Source organism: Meles meles, chromosome 16 (assembly GCF_922984935.1).
Source record: "Meles meles chromosome 16, mMelMel3.1 paternal haplotype, whole genome shotgun sequence".
Taxonomy (NCBI): Eukaryota; Metazoa; Chordata; class Mammalia; order Carnivora; family Mustelidae; genus Meles; species Meles meles.
In genome coordinates, this window is record NC_060081.1 from 8217156 (window position 1) to 8231950 (window position 14795).

Consider the following 14795-nt stretch of genomic DNA (forward strand, 5'->3'; position numbering starts at 1 on the left):
GGCTCTCTGGGCAGCTCCAGACCACCAGAGATGTTCCAAGCAGTGATCACACAATGAGATTTTACCACTGGCAGGGGCTGGGAGTGCCTGGTATTTCCGGGTCCCAGAGCTCCTGGCTACAACCTGTGAGCACCTCTCCCAGGGGAGGGTGTGGGGCACACATGTCTCTGGCTCTGATCCCTCGGCTGGAGTCTAAGAGTGTCAGGCTAATGCCTGCCTGCACCTCTCTCAGGGAGGGTGTGGGGCACACCTGTCTTAAGAAAGCCTTCTGGCAAGGCTCCCAGCCCCTCTCAGGAGCCAGACCCCATGTGTTCTTGGGTGCTCACGGCTCAGTGTTACTGGCGGCTCAGGGACCAAGACCTGGTTTCTTAGCCACACTCTCTCTGGCTTAGTGCCAGTTGAGGCTGTCCTGGGTCCAGGGACTTAAGCCCCTGTCCCTAACCACTCTGATTCCCACAATTTCCCCCCATAATTCTTTGCTCTTTTTTGAGTGCTTTCAACAAGACTCCAAGTTAATGCTGTTCCCCAGATGCAGGGCACTCTTGTATTAGGGTATTACTTTCCAATCGGTTGCCTCTGGTTGCTCCCTCACCCTTTTGTTTATCTTCTGATATCAGTCCGATGTTTCCACTCTGCTTTACCTGCCCACTGGTGTCTTATGCTCCTGTAGAGATCCAGACATGTATAATTCTAATCTCAGGCTGATTTCATGGGTGATGGGAGTTCTTTGGTATGTAATCAGCTCACTTTAGGGTATAGGATGAAATGGCGCCTCCCCCTACTTCCCCGCCATCTTGACTCCCAATACCCAACTTTTATATAAACATGGACAGGACTGGAGAAGATTATGCTGAGTGAAATAAGTCAAGCAGATAAAGTCAATTATCATATGCTTTCATTTACTTGTGGAGCATAAGGAATAACATGGAAGACATTAGGAGAAGGGAAGGAAAAGTGAATTGGGACAAATCAGAGGGGGAGACAAACCATGACAGACTGTGGACACTGTGAAACTGAGGGTTTTGGAAGGGAGGGAGTTGGGAGGAAGGGTGAGCCTGGTGGTCGATATTAGGAGGGCATGTATTGCATGGAGCATGAGGTGTGGAAAGCTGAAAAAATAAAGTAAAATTAAAAGTAAAACAAAATGCTAAATATCCAAATACTTAATTTAAAACGTAAAGAAAATTTAATACACCTCATAACGGTTATTGTCCTATATTCTCATAATGTATGTTCTAAATGTATTAATAGTCTCCTACAAAATAAGTTTGTAATTATCAGTGTCAGTAAAGTAATGTCATATAATATGATACTTAAATTCATTTTGAATGGAAAAATAGAATGTAATCAAAGAGCTTTGTAATACACCAAAGCCATTCCCAAATGAGTTATGCAAAAGATACAAGGCATTATGAGATGAAAATCTATGGAATAAAATTGGCATAAGATTCTGAAGTTATAATATTTGAAGAGAAAGAATAAAAGCATGAATATAAAAATTTAGTATTATATTTTCTTCAAAGGAAGGTCCCACATTCAACATTTTCTTCAGAGCTCCTATGACATCCTTATTCCTGAGACTATAGATTAAAGGGTTTAACACAGGAATGAGGATGATATAAAAAAACAGACACAACCATGTCCTTCTCAGGAGTGTGATAGGAGTTGGGGAGTATATAGGTGTATATAGCAGCCCCATAGAAGAGGATGACCATAGTCATATGGGAAGAACAAATGGCACATGCCTTCTTCCAGCCCTCTGCTGAGTTCATCCTGTGAATGGTAAGGAGGATGAAAAAATAGGAACTTGAAATGACTGTCACAGGAATGAGGAGCATGAGGACACAGCACAGACACATGACTGTCTCATAGAGAGAAGTGTCTGAGCAGGAGAGCTTCATTACAGTAGGGACTTCACAGAAGAAATGATGGATCTCCTGGGATCTGCAGAAAGGTAAAGCCATAGTGATGGGTGTGAACATGAATCCATCCACAGATCCCAGAAACCAGCAGCCAGATGCAAGGAGAAAACACACTTTATGGCTCATGAGGACAGGGTAACGAAGTGGGTAACAAATGGCCACATAGCGGTCATAAGCCATGGCAGCTAGAAAGAAAAATTCTGAACCTGCTAGTGTTACATAGAGGAACATTTGCATTCCACACGCAGAGGCTGAGGTCTTATTTATACCCATGACCTGGTCGATGAGCATCTTAGGCACAGTGACAGAAATATACATTACATCCATGAGAGACAACTGGCTGATGAAAAAGTACATGGGGCTGTGGAAATGGGCATCAAAGTGTATCAGAAGAATTAGGACACCATTTCCAGTTAAAGCCATCAAGAATACTACAAAAATGACCACACACAGGAGAGCTGGGTGATTTGATTGACTGAAGATTCTCACCAGAATGAAATCAGACTGTCCAGTGTAATTGGCCATCCACTTCATGTTTTCATAAGTTTCGCTTTTCAACTGAGAAGAGTTTTGGGATTCATGGTCATCCATGGGAGTCTTCCACCTGAAAGGAATAAATACATATTTACTGGCTGTGTATGTGAATATGTGTTTACTTATGCCAACCTCATTGTGTTAATCAGAGAAAGTTTTATGGTGTACAGAAATGAGATGATTAATTACTTAAAATTTAACCTTTAGTAGAAAATAAGGCATTAGGAACTGTGGGTAAAAATATTTGGCAACTTATACTAAATTTGTTGCAGTTCAGGTGAAATGGTAGCTTAATAATTGATATTGACATCTATCAACATATATTGAGCATTTGGAGAGATAATAACTTAAACACAAAAAGTGAATTGTTGAAAGAAAAGGTAAATAAAACTTCATTTTTAGAAATTTTGTTATACAAATCTAATTTATCTCTCTACTTTTAGAACCCAAATAAAATCTTACAAGATCCTAGAATATATATATTATGTTAAAAGGAATTTAAAAAGTAACAAATGCAAATATGGGGAAATCTTATACTGAATTTTTAATTCTGCTCCCCTCATAGAATAGGGCTACTCAGTGAGGCTATACTGGGTGGAGTGAGCCATACATTCCTAGGAGCAGGCCAGGATCCTTACACATGACTGACCATTTAGAGACCTGAGTGGCATGGGGCAGGGATCTCAGAATCTCATCTAACCACAGTTATAAATCTAGATTTTCCTCTATCCACTATTCCATTGTCCACTCTACATAAAAACAGTATAAAATAATAATTTTTACATCATGTGTGGTTAGGATTAAGTGAGATAAAATAATTAAAGTCCCTAGGACATTACCAGTTACGGAAGAATAAGCACACATACTGTTTATTTAAAGAGTTAACACCTACAATATTCTCTTTGCAGAATCTATGTAAGAAATGGCTGTTATTACTATTGTCTTATTATGTGGAACACCTCAGTTTTCCACTTTCAGCATCTGTCCATACATTTAAGCATTTGAATTTTATAAATTTTATAATTTCTATAGTTCCAGACACATGTATATATACATATATATGTATATACCAATTTTACATGAATATATATAATTTAAGTAAATACAAAATGGATATATAAATAAAGTATAAACACAAATATAAATATTTATTACTTTAACCCTGATTCAGATCTCTGTGGAGAATTTCATCTTGTTTCTGTCTAATACAAACTTTTCCAAATTGAAATTAATCTCTTAATAAATTGAGTGTGAAGGAAAAACTTGGATTTAGATGGTCATGGCCATTTAGCAGGCAAAGCTTTAGTTATTTATCCACATATCACCTACTTCATGGAGATAGCAATTAATTTGTCATGGAAACGAATATATGTAGAGAAAAACTGCACCTCTGGGATGTCACTGACTGAAATTCATTGTTAAATCCTCTATCTTGCTGCTGATAGTCTGAGTCTCTGTTAGACTCTGAAGAAAAATCAAAGTGAAATTAAATTAAGGAGGTAAGAGTTACCTACTCTGGGACAAATGTTATACAATGTGATTTAAACCACAATTTAAAAATAGATACAAAATAAATAAGAAAGATTGATAAATACAAAATGGATGGGACTGGAGGAGATTATGTTGAGTGAAATTAGTCAATAAGAGAAAGTTAATTATCATGTGGTTTTACTTACTTGTGGAACATAAGGAATAACATGGAAGACATTGGGAGAAGAGAGGGGAAAATGAAAGGAGGGAAATAGGAGGTAGAGACAAACCATGGGATTCTGTGGACTCTGAGAAACAAACTGAGAGTTTTGGAAGAGAGGGATTGGGGGATGGGTTGGCCTAGTGGTGGGTATTGAGGAGGGCATATATTGCATGGAGCACTGGGTGTTACATGTAAACAGTGAATCTTGGAACACTACTTCAAAAACTAATGATGTCCTGTATGGTAACTAACATCACATAATAAAAAAAAAAGAAGAAGAAAAAAATCAAATACAAAATATCTATGGCCATCATGTAAACAATTACTAATAGTTTCTTCCACATTTCCTTTATGGAGATTAACCTTTGTAACTTTTAAAAATTTCTGACATATTAAATGTTACATTTGAAGAGCCCTTTCAGGGATCCACACAGTGACTAAGATATTGAGGAATTTGAATCTGCTTGCTGAGTGAATAGAGAAAAATGAGGGTGCTTGGGGGTGCTGGGATAATCACTGATGCATTTTGATTAATAGGAATGACTGTGATCAAGCCACACTGAACAGCCCAACTAAGACATCTAAGAGACAAGGCAATGCTATCAGTATCATACAGGGCAACTAGCCTCCATATTTATGCTTATGTTTCTTTATCCAATTTCTTGAGATTAATATAAACAGCTTTGTGCATCATTAATAGTGATATTAATATTGAATAGTGAATAATATTTAATAGTGAATAATATTGAATCTGTTTTTGAAGCATCAAGGCAAATATTTAATGCTGCACTGTATTTAATCTTCTCCAAGGGTCAGTGACATATGTATTTTCTCCTTTTACATATTAAAGAAATTTGAGTTCTTGGGGTAAGTGCCTAATATCACAATGTAATCTGAGGGAGAATGCTACCTCAGCAGGAGTAGCACCAATGTTCTCTAATTCTGCCTTATATTGGTTGGGGACATAGTCCTCTCTCCACAGTTTACAATTTAAATTTTAGGTCTTAGGTCACACATTTTAAGTTTAAATAAAGAAACATAAATATGAATAAGACATTTATTTCAGTGTTTTAGCTACTCAAAATACCCTCCTCAAGTTAATTATAATATCTTTTCCTCTACAAAATCTCAGCCTCACAAATACAATTGCATTATCCAATAATATAGAAATAATATTCATTATTTTATTACAACAGTAACTGGAAACTGAGAATCAATTTCTAAATGTATAAAAGCAAATATGAAGTATATAAAGAGTTTCAAAGGGAATAGTGCATTTCCTTTTCTCAGTAAAAATAGATGATAGGCAAAATAGTTGCAGAAATAGTGTCAAGAACTAATAGCATGGTAAGAAGCAGATCAGGTCAAGGAAAATAATTACCTTTTTGCTCCTCCACTTTTATCTACTTGTCTGGTTGAATCCACCATCAGATGATACTGTAAGGTTCAACCAGATGGGTAAATGAAGTGTGGCCATATAAAGCTTATATAAGAGAAGCAGCAAAATGGCATCACTCTTGGTTTTTAAATGTCTCTTAGAGGAGAAGATAAGGTGTGTCTTTTGATAAATTCCCTTGAGATTTTAAGAAGCATGTGGTTAAAACAGCTAAAAGAAAAAAAAAAGCTAATCAATATTTTAGTTGCATTATTCTGGCTTTCTCTTCATTACTTTTAAATAATCTCCTTTTATCATTAAATGTAATATGCATCAAAATTTTTTTAAAATATTTTATCCATTTATTTTAGAGATAGAGCACAGAGGGGGAGTGTGAGGAAGAAGCAGACTCCCCATTGAGCAGAGAGCCTGATGCAGGGCTTGATCCCAGGGCTTTAGATCATGACCGAGCTTAAGACAAACACCTAACCAACTGAGCCACCGAGGTGCCCCAATACGCATCAAAATCTTAACAAATATTTAAAATAATTTCAATTCTCACTATTGTTAATTATTTTCTGGGAAATACATTAATTTTGTAACCTTTTTGTTTTATGAAATGTATATTTATATATGTAATATGTATTTATATATGACACATATATAGCATTTTATGTTTTATTTTTATATCACATATGTGTCTATATATGATATATATGACATATATATAATCCTTTAAAAGTTGGTGAAATATTTTTCTTTTATCTTTTCATCTTTCACATATGTAGAATCTGACTCTGTGAGATCGATTACTGTTGTGGAGATTAAAACTGAGGTTGCTTTCCCTCACATATTTTTCTCAACACTCTTCATGAGTTTATTGGTTATACTTTTTTCTATCATTAACTTACAACTTATGCTACCTTAACATGCATTTAATTTTTCTATTTTCCATTTTTATGTTGGGATATGTATGTGTGTGTGTGTGTGTGTGTGTGTGTGTGTGTGTGTATTCTCAATATTTTTTAAGCATACTGTTTGATGTCTTTCAAACACATTATTTTCCATTAACATAATTTCCAGAACTTTTTTGACTCATAAATTTGCAATTTGACACCCATTAAAAAATTATTTTCATGAAGGGTCAGGGGTGGGAGGTTGGGGCAACCTGAGGGTTTTGAAGGGTCAGGGGTGGGAGGTTGGGGGAACAGGTGGTGGGTAATGGGGAGGGCATGTTTTGCATGGAGCACTGGGTGTTGTGCAAAAAGAATGAATACTGTTACACTGAAAAAATAAATAAAATGAAAAAAAAAAAGAGAACAGAGGGCAAAAAAAAAAAATTACTTTTCATTCCTCCTTTCCTCCATGTCATGGCAATCATTATACCTAAATTTTTTATGATTTTGGATACTCTAATTGTTTTGTATAAGTGAAATCATACAGGATTTGTATTTTTGTGACTGGCTTATTTCACTTAGCTCATTATGATTTTTTAAAGTTCATCCATGCTTCAACATATTACAGAAATTCCTTCATTTTAAGGTTAATGTTCTATTGTATGTATACACAACATTTGGCTTATCCATTTATCAATGGATACTTGCATTGTATCCATGTTTTAGCTTTAATGCTGCTATAAATATAAGTATGTAAATATATCTTCAAGACGCTGCTTTCAATACTTTATAGACTGTAGTGCCATGTTTAATTTGGTGGGAAATCCTATACTCTGTTCCACAACAGCATTTTTCATTTCCACCAACTGAACAGTGTTCCAATTTCTCCACATCTTCGTCAACACTTGTTACTTGTTACTTTCTGTGCCATTGATAGGAGCTATTCCAATGAGTTTGGGGTTTTGTCTATTTTGATGTTAGTCTCTTTCCCAATGACTAGTGATGTTGATCACCTTTCAGTGTGCTCTTGCCTGCTTATCTTTGGAGAAATATCCATGCAAAGTCCTAGCCTCTCTTAAAAATCGTGTTATTGGAGTGCCTGGATGCCTCAGTTAGTTAAGTGTCTTTCTGTGGTTCAGGTTATAATCCCAGGGTCCTGGGATCAATCTACTTCTTCCTCTCCTCGCTGCTTGCACTTTCTCTCACAATCTCTGTCGCTGTTTCTATCTCTTAAATAAATAATTCTTTAAAAATTAAAAAAATAAAAAATTACATTATGTTGTTTGTTTTTGTGGTGTTGTATTTTAGTAGTTCACTGTAAATTCTGGATATTATCCTGTTATCAGGTATGTGGCTTGAGAGCATCCTATTTTGTGGATTTTTATTTACTCTCTTGATATTACTAATGCACATATTTTTAATCCAAATTTTCCAGTTATCTTTTGTCTATGTCTATGGTGTTATTTCTAAGAAACATTATCAAATCCAATGTCTTTCCTAAGTTTTTTCCTATATTTTTCTAAAACTTTTATAGTTTTAAGCTTATATTTGGACGTTTGTTCCAGTTTCTGTTATTTTCTGACAAATGATATTATATAAGGGTCTAAACTCATTATTTTCCTTGTAGATGGACAGGCCATTTTTCCCAACAATATATTTTTAAGGGTTTATTTATTTGACAGAGAGATCACAAGTAGGCAGAGAGGCAGGCAGAGAGAGAGTAGGAAGCAGTCTCGTTGCTGAGGAGAGAGCCCGATGCAGGGCTCAGTCCCAGGTCGAGGGGATCTTGGCCTGAGCGGAAGGCTAAGGCTTTAGTGCACTGAGCCACCCAGGCGCCCCTTTCCCAACAATATTGAAAACACTCTCTTTTCGCCACTCAAGGACCCTTGCTTCTTTGAAAAATTATTTTATCTCACTGTGGTTTTGATTTGGATTTCCCTGATGCCAAGTTATGTTAATCACTTTTTCATGTGTCTGCTGGCCATTTGGAGGTCTTCTTTGAAGAAATGTCTGTTTATGTCTTGTGCCCATTTCTTGATTGGATTATTTGTTTTGGGGGTGTTGAGTTTGAGAAGTTCTTTATAGACTTTGGATACTAGCCCTTTATCTGATATGATATTTGCAAATATCTTCTCCCATTCTGTCAGTTATCTTTTGGTTTTGTTGACTGTTTCCTTTGCTGTGAAAAAGCTTTTATTTCTGGGCTTTCTACTCCATTCTGTTGGTTATGTGCCTGCCAATACCAAACTCTTTTTATTGTATTAGCTTTGTAGTAAGTTTGAAATCAGGAAGTGTGGCTCCTCCTGCTTTGTTCTTCTCTGGGATTATTTTGCCTATGTGGGGTCACTTGAGATATTATATGAATTTTAGAATGAGTCTCCTATTTCTAAAAAGATAATTAACATTTTGATATAGATTTCATTAAATTTGCAGACTGCTTTGGTTGGTATCACCATCTTAAGTCTGTCAACCCATAAAAAGAATGTTTTATTTCACTAAATCTTCCTTGATTTGTTCCAGAAATGTTTTGTACTTTTTGTTGTGCAAGGTGTTCACCTCATTGATTATGCTAAAACTAAGTATTTTATTTTTTTCTTTTCAATTTTTTATTTAAATTGTAGTTAGTTAATATACTGTGAAAAACTGGTTTCAGGAGAAGTCAGTGATTCATCATTTACATGCAACACCTAGGGCTCATCATAACAAGTACCCTCCTAATAACCATCACCCATCTAACCCATTCCCCACCCACCTCCCTAAGTCAACCCTCAAAATGTTCTCTGTCTTTAAGTTTCCTTTAAGTTTTGCTTCCCTAAGTCTTTTTTCTTTCATTTTTCACTCCTATATGTTCATCTGTTTTGTTTTTAAATTCCACATATAAGTGAAATCATAGGCATTTGCCTTTCTCTGACTAAGTTATTTAACTTAGCCTAATGCCCTCCAATTCCATCCTCATCCTTGCAAATAGCAATATTTGATTCTCTTTGAAAGATAATAGATGATAGATACATAGATGATAGATTACATAGATACTATATCGATGATAGATGATAGATATCACATCTTCATTCATCAGTTATGGAAATTTGGACTGTTTCTAAAGTTTGTCTGTTGTTGATAATGCTGTTATAAACATTGGGGTATATGTGCAGCTTTGAATTTATATTTTTGTATCCCTTGGGTAAATATCTAGTAGTGAAATTGCTGGATCATAGGGTAGCTGTTTTATTTTAAAGATTTTATTTATTTGTTTGACAGAGTACAAGTAGGCAAAGAGGTAGACAGAGGGAGAGGGACAAACAAGCTCCCTGTTGAGGAGAGAGCCTGATGTGGGCCTCAATCCCAAGACCTTGAGATCATGATCTGAGACAAAGGCCGATGCTTAACTGACTGAGCTAGCCAGGCACCACAAGGGTTGCTCTATTTTGAACTTTTTTCTGGCACTTCCCATATTGTTTTCCAGAGTGACTGCCCCACTTTGCATTCCTCCCACAGTACAAGAGGGATCCCCTTTCTCCATATTCGCACCAACAGCTGTTAATTCTTGTGTTGTTAATTGTAGTCATTCTGACAGGTGTGAGGTGATATCTCATTGTGATTTTGATTTGTATTTCCCTAGTGATGAGTCATGTTTGCCTCTCTTCTTGTGTCTGATAGTTATCTTTCTGCTTATTTGGAAAAATGTTTAATCATGTCTTCTCCCCATTTTTTTAATTCAATTAGCCTTCTGCACATTTATTAACTGGGTTATTTGGTTTCTGGGTATTGAGTTTCATAATGTCTTTATAGATTTTGGATATTAATCCTTTATTAGATATGTCATTTGAAGATATTTCCTCTATTCTGTAGTATTTTTTTTAGAATTGTTGATTGTTTCCTTTATTGTGCAGAAGATGTTTATCTTGATGAAGTACCAATATTTCATTTTTATTTCTTTTCCCCTTGCCTCTTTCTAAGACATTGTTGTTGCTGAGGCAAAAGCAGTTGCCCTGCCTGTGTTCTCCTTCAGTATTTCTATGGTTTCCTGTCTCACATTTAAGTCTTTAATCTATTTTGAATTTATTTTTGTGGATGGTGTAAGGAAGTGGTTCTGACTCATGAAAGAAATTGAAGACACACACAAAAAAAGGAAGACCATTCCATGCTCTTGGATCTGAAAAATAAACATTGTTAAAATATCTATACTGCCTAGAGAAATCTATACTTCTAACGTCATTCCGATCAAAATTCCACCGGTATTTTTCAAAGAGCTGGACCAAATAATCCTAAAATTTGTTTGGAATCAGAAGAGACCCGAATTGCTAAGGAAATGTTGAAAAACAAAAACAAAAGTGGTGGCATCACGTTACCTGATTTCAAGCTTTACTACAAAGCTGTGATCACCAAGACAGCGTGGTAGTGGCATAAAAACAGACACATACACCAGTGGAACAGAGTAGAGAGCCCAGATATGGACCCTCAACTCTATGGTCAAATAATCTTTGACAAATCAGGAAAAAATATACAGTGCAAAAAAGACAGTCTCTTCAAGAAGTGATGGTGGTAAAACTGGACAGCTATATGTAGAAGAATGAAACTCGATCATTCTCTTACACTGTACACAGAGATAAACTCAAAATGGAAAAAAGACCTCAATGTGAGGCAGGAATCCATCAGAATCCTAGAGGAGAACATAGGCAGGAAACTCTTCGATATCAGCCAACTTCTTTCAAGATATGTCTCCAAAGGCCAAGGAAACAAAAGCGAAAATGAACATTTGGAACTTCCTCAAGATCAAAAGCTTCTGCAAAGCAAAGGAAAAAGTCAACAAAACAAAAAGGCAACCCATGGAATGGGAGAAGATATTTGCAAATGACAGTACAGACAAAAGGTTGATATCCAGGATCTACAAAGAACTCCTCAAACTCAACACACACAAAACAGATAATCATATCAAAAAATGGGTAGAAGATATGAACAGACCCTTCTCCAATGAAGACATACAAATGGCTATCAGACACATGAAAAAATGCTCGTCATCACTAGCCATCAGGGAGATTTAAATTAATATCACATTGAGATACCACCTTACACCAGTTAGTATGGCCAAAATTAGCAAGACAGGAAACAACGTGTGCTGAAGAGGATGTGGAGAAAGGGGAACCCTCTTCCACTGTTGGAGGGAATGCAAGTTGGTGCAGCCACTTTGGAGAACAGTGTGGAGATTCCTCAAGAAATTCAAAATAGAGCTTCCCTATGACCCTGCAATTGCACTGCTGGATATTTACCCCAAAGATACAGATGTAGTGAAAAGAAGGGCCCTCTGTACACCAATGTTTTTAGCAGCAATGGCCACAGTCGCCAAACTGTGGAAAGAACCCAGATGCCCTTCAACGGACGAATGGATAAGGAAGATGTGGTCCATATACACGATGGAGTATTATGCCTCCATCAGAAAGGATGAATACCAAACTTTTGTAGCAACATGGACGGGACTGGAAGAGATTATGCTGAGCGAAATAAGTCAAGCAGAGAGTCAAGTATCATATGGTTTCACTTATTTGTGGAGCGTAACAAAAAACATGGAAGACATGGTGAGATGGAGAGCAGAAGGGGGTTGAGGGAAATTGGAAGGGGAGATGAACCATGAGAGACTATGGACTCTGAAAATCAACCCGAGGGTTTTGAAGGGGCGGGGGTGGCAGGTTGGGGAACCAGGTGTTGGGTAATAGGGAGGGCACGTATTGCATGGAGCACTGGGTGTGGTGCAAAAGCAATGAATACTGTTACGCTGAAAAGAAATATATAAAAAAAAAAGAAAGAACGTGGTTCTGTTTCATTCTTCTGCATGTGACTGTCCAGTTTTCCCAAAATCATTTGTTGAAAAGACTGTCTTTTTTCATTGGATATTCCTTCATGCTTTGTCAAAGATTGATTGAAGATAGAGTTGAGAGTTCATTTCTGGAGTCTTCTTTCTGTTCCATTGATCTTTGTGTTGCCTTTGTGCCAGTGCCAAGCTGTCTCGATGACTACATCTTTGTAGTATAGCTTGAAGTCTAGGATTGTGATGTCTCCAGTTTTGCTTTTCTTTTCCATGATTGCTTTGCCTATTTGGGGACTTCTATGGTTCAATCCAAATTTTAGGATTGCTTGTTCTAGCTCTGTGGAAATTACTGGTGTTATTTTGATATGGGTTGTATGAAATGTGTAGATTGCTTTGGGTACTATAGACATTTTGACAATGCTTCTTCTTCCATTCCACGAGCACGTAATGTTTTTCCATTTCTTTGTGACCTCTTCAATTTCTTCCATCAGTGTTTTATAGCTTTCAGAGTACAGATCTTTTACCTTTTTGGTTAGGTTAATTCCTAGGTGTCTTACAGTTTTTGGTGCAATTGCAAATGGGATCAATTCCTAGATTTCTTTATCTTGTGTTTCAATATTGGTGCATAGAAATGCAACGGATTCCTGCATGTTGATTTTATATCTTTCTCCTTGGCTGAATTCATGTATTCTTGCAATTATTTTGGGGGGGAAGCATTTGGGTTTTCTACAGAGAGAATCAGGCTGTCTGTGAATAGTGAATATTAGAGTTTCTCCTTGCTGATTTGGATGCTTTTATTTGTTTTTGCTGACTGATTGTTAAGGCTTAGACTTCCTGTACTATGTTAAGTAGCAATGGTGAGAGCTGATTTCCTTGTATTGCTCCTAACCATAGAGGAAAAGCTTTCAGTTTTTCCTCACTGGAGATGATATTAACTGTGAATCTTTTGTATATGGTCTTTAAGCTGTTGAAGTATGTTGCCTTTGTCACTACTTTTCTTCAAGTTTTTATCAAGAAATGATACTGTATTTTGCCAAATATTTTTCTACATCTCCTGAGATGATCATATGATTCTTCTCCTCTCTTTTATTAATTGGTGTATAACATTGATTGATTTGTGAATACCAATCAACCACTCCTGCAGCCCAGAAATAAATCCCACTTGGTCATGATCTTAAATTTGTTTAATATGTTTTTGGATTTGATTTTCTAGTGTCTTTTTGAGAATGTTTGAATCCATGTTCATCAGGATATTGATATATAATTGTCCTTTTTAGTAGAGTGGAATCAAGGTGATGCTGGCCTTCTAGAATGAGTATGGAATTCTTCCTTCCATTTTTATTTTTTGGAACAATTTGTGAAAAATAGATATTATCTTTTCTTTATTTTTTTTTTTTTTTAAAGATTTTATTTATTTATTTGACAGAGAGAGACCACAAGCAGACAGAGAGGCAGGCAGAGAGAGAGAGAGGGAAGCAGGCTCGCTGCCGAGCAGAGAGCCCGATGTGGGACTCGATCCCAGGACCCTGAGATCATGACCTGAGCCGAAGGCAGCGGCTTAACCCACTGAGCCACCCAGGCGCCCCTATCTTTTCTTTAAATGTCTCATATAATTCTCCTGAGAAACCATCTGGCCTGGACTTTTGTTTTTTGGGAGATTTTTTATTACTAATTCAGTTTTATTGTTGTTGTTGGTTATAGGTCTGTTCAAATTTTCTATTTCTTCCAGTTTCAGTTTTGATAGTTTGTATATTTCTAGCAATTCATCCATTTCTTCCAAATTGCCCAGTTTGTTGACATAAATTTTTTGATAATATTCTCTATTTGAGAATATAATCTATTTGATTATTTGTATTTTTCTCTTTTTTAAGTGGGCTCCATGCCCTTCATGGAGTACAATGTGGGGCTTGAACTGACAATGCTGATACCAAGACCTCAGCTGAGATCAAGAGACAAATGTTTTACCACCTGAGCCACCCAGGCACCCCTGCTTATTTGAATTTTTTGTGCTGTTGCTTGAGATCTCTCCTCTTTCCTTTGTGATTTTACTTTTTAAAATATTTATTTATTTATTTATTTAACATTTTAATTTAATTTATTTTTTTCAGTGTTCCAGGATTCATCGTTCATGCATCACACCCAGTGCTCCATGCAATTTTTTTTCTCTTTTCTTTTTGATATATCTGTGTAGGAGATTATAAATTTTGTAAATTCTTTCAAAGAGTCATCTTTTAGTGTAATTAGTCTGTTCTACTGGTTTTTTGCTTGTTTTGTTCCTAGTTCACTTATTGTTGATCTTATCTCATTATTTCCCTTCTTTTTCTGGCTTTATGCTTTATTTTCTGCTTTTTTTCCAGCTCTTATCAGTATAAGGCTATGACATGTATTTGACATTTTTCTTGTTTCTTGAGGTAAATCTGAATTGGAATATACTTTCTTATTAAGACTGCCTTTGCTTCATCCCAGTGGTTTTGGACTGTTGTGTTTTCATTTTCATTTCCTTCCACTTTTTTTGTTTCATCTTTAATTTCCTGTTTAATTACTGAGTAGGTTATTTTTTAAATTTAATGTA

The 14795-nt window shown here is 36.2% G+C and overlaps 1 protein-coding gene across 1 annotated transcript; it reads right to left on the minus strand.

Moving 5' to 3' along the window:
• Positions 1 to 1580: 1580 nt before the first annotated feature.
• On the minus strand, positions 1581 to 2456 carry LOC123926471 (olfactory receptor 2T29-like). The gene has a single exon (XM_045980356.1). It carries the CDS (start codon positions 2454 to 2456, stop codon positions 1581 to 1583), a length of 876 nt encoding a protein of 291 aa, XP_045836312.1.
• Positions 2457 to 14795: the final 12339 nt, after the last annotated feature.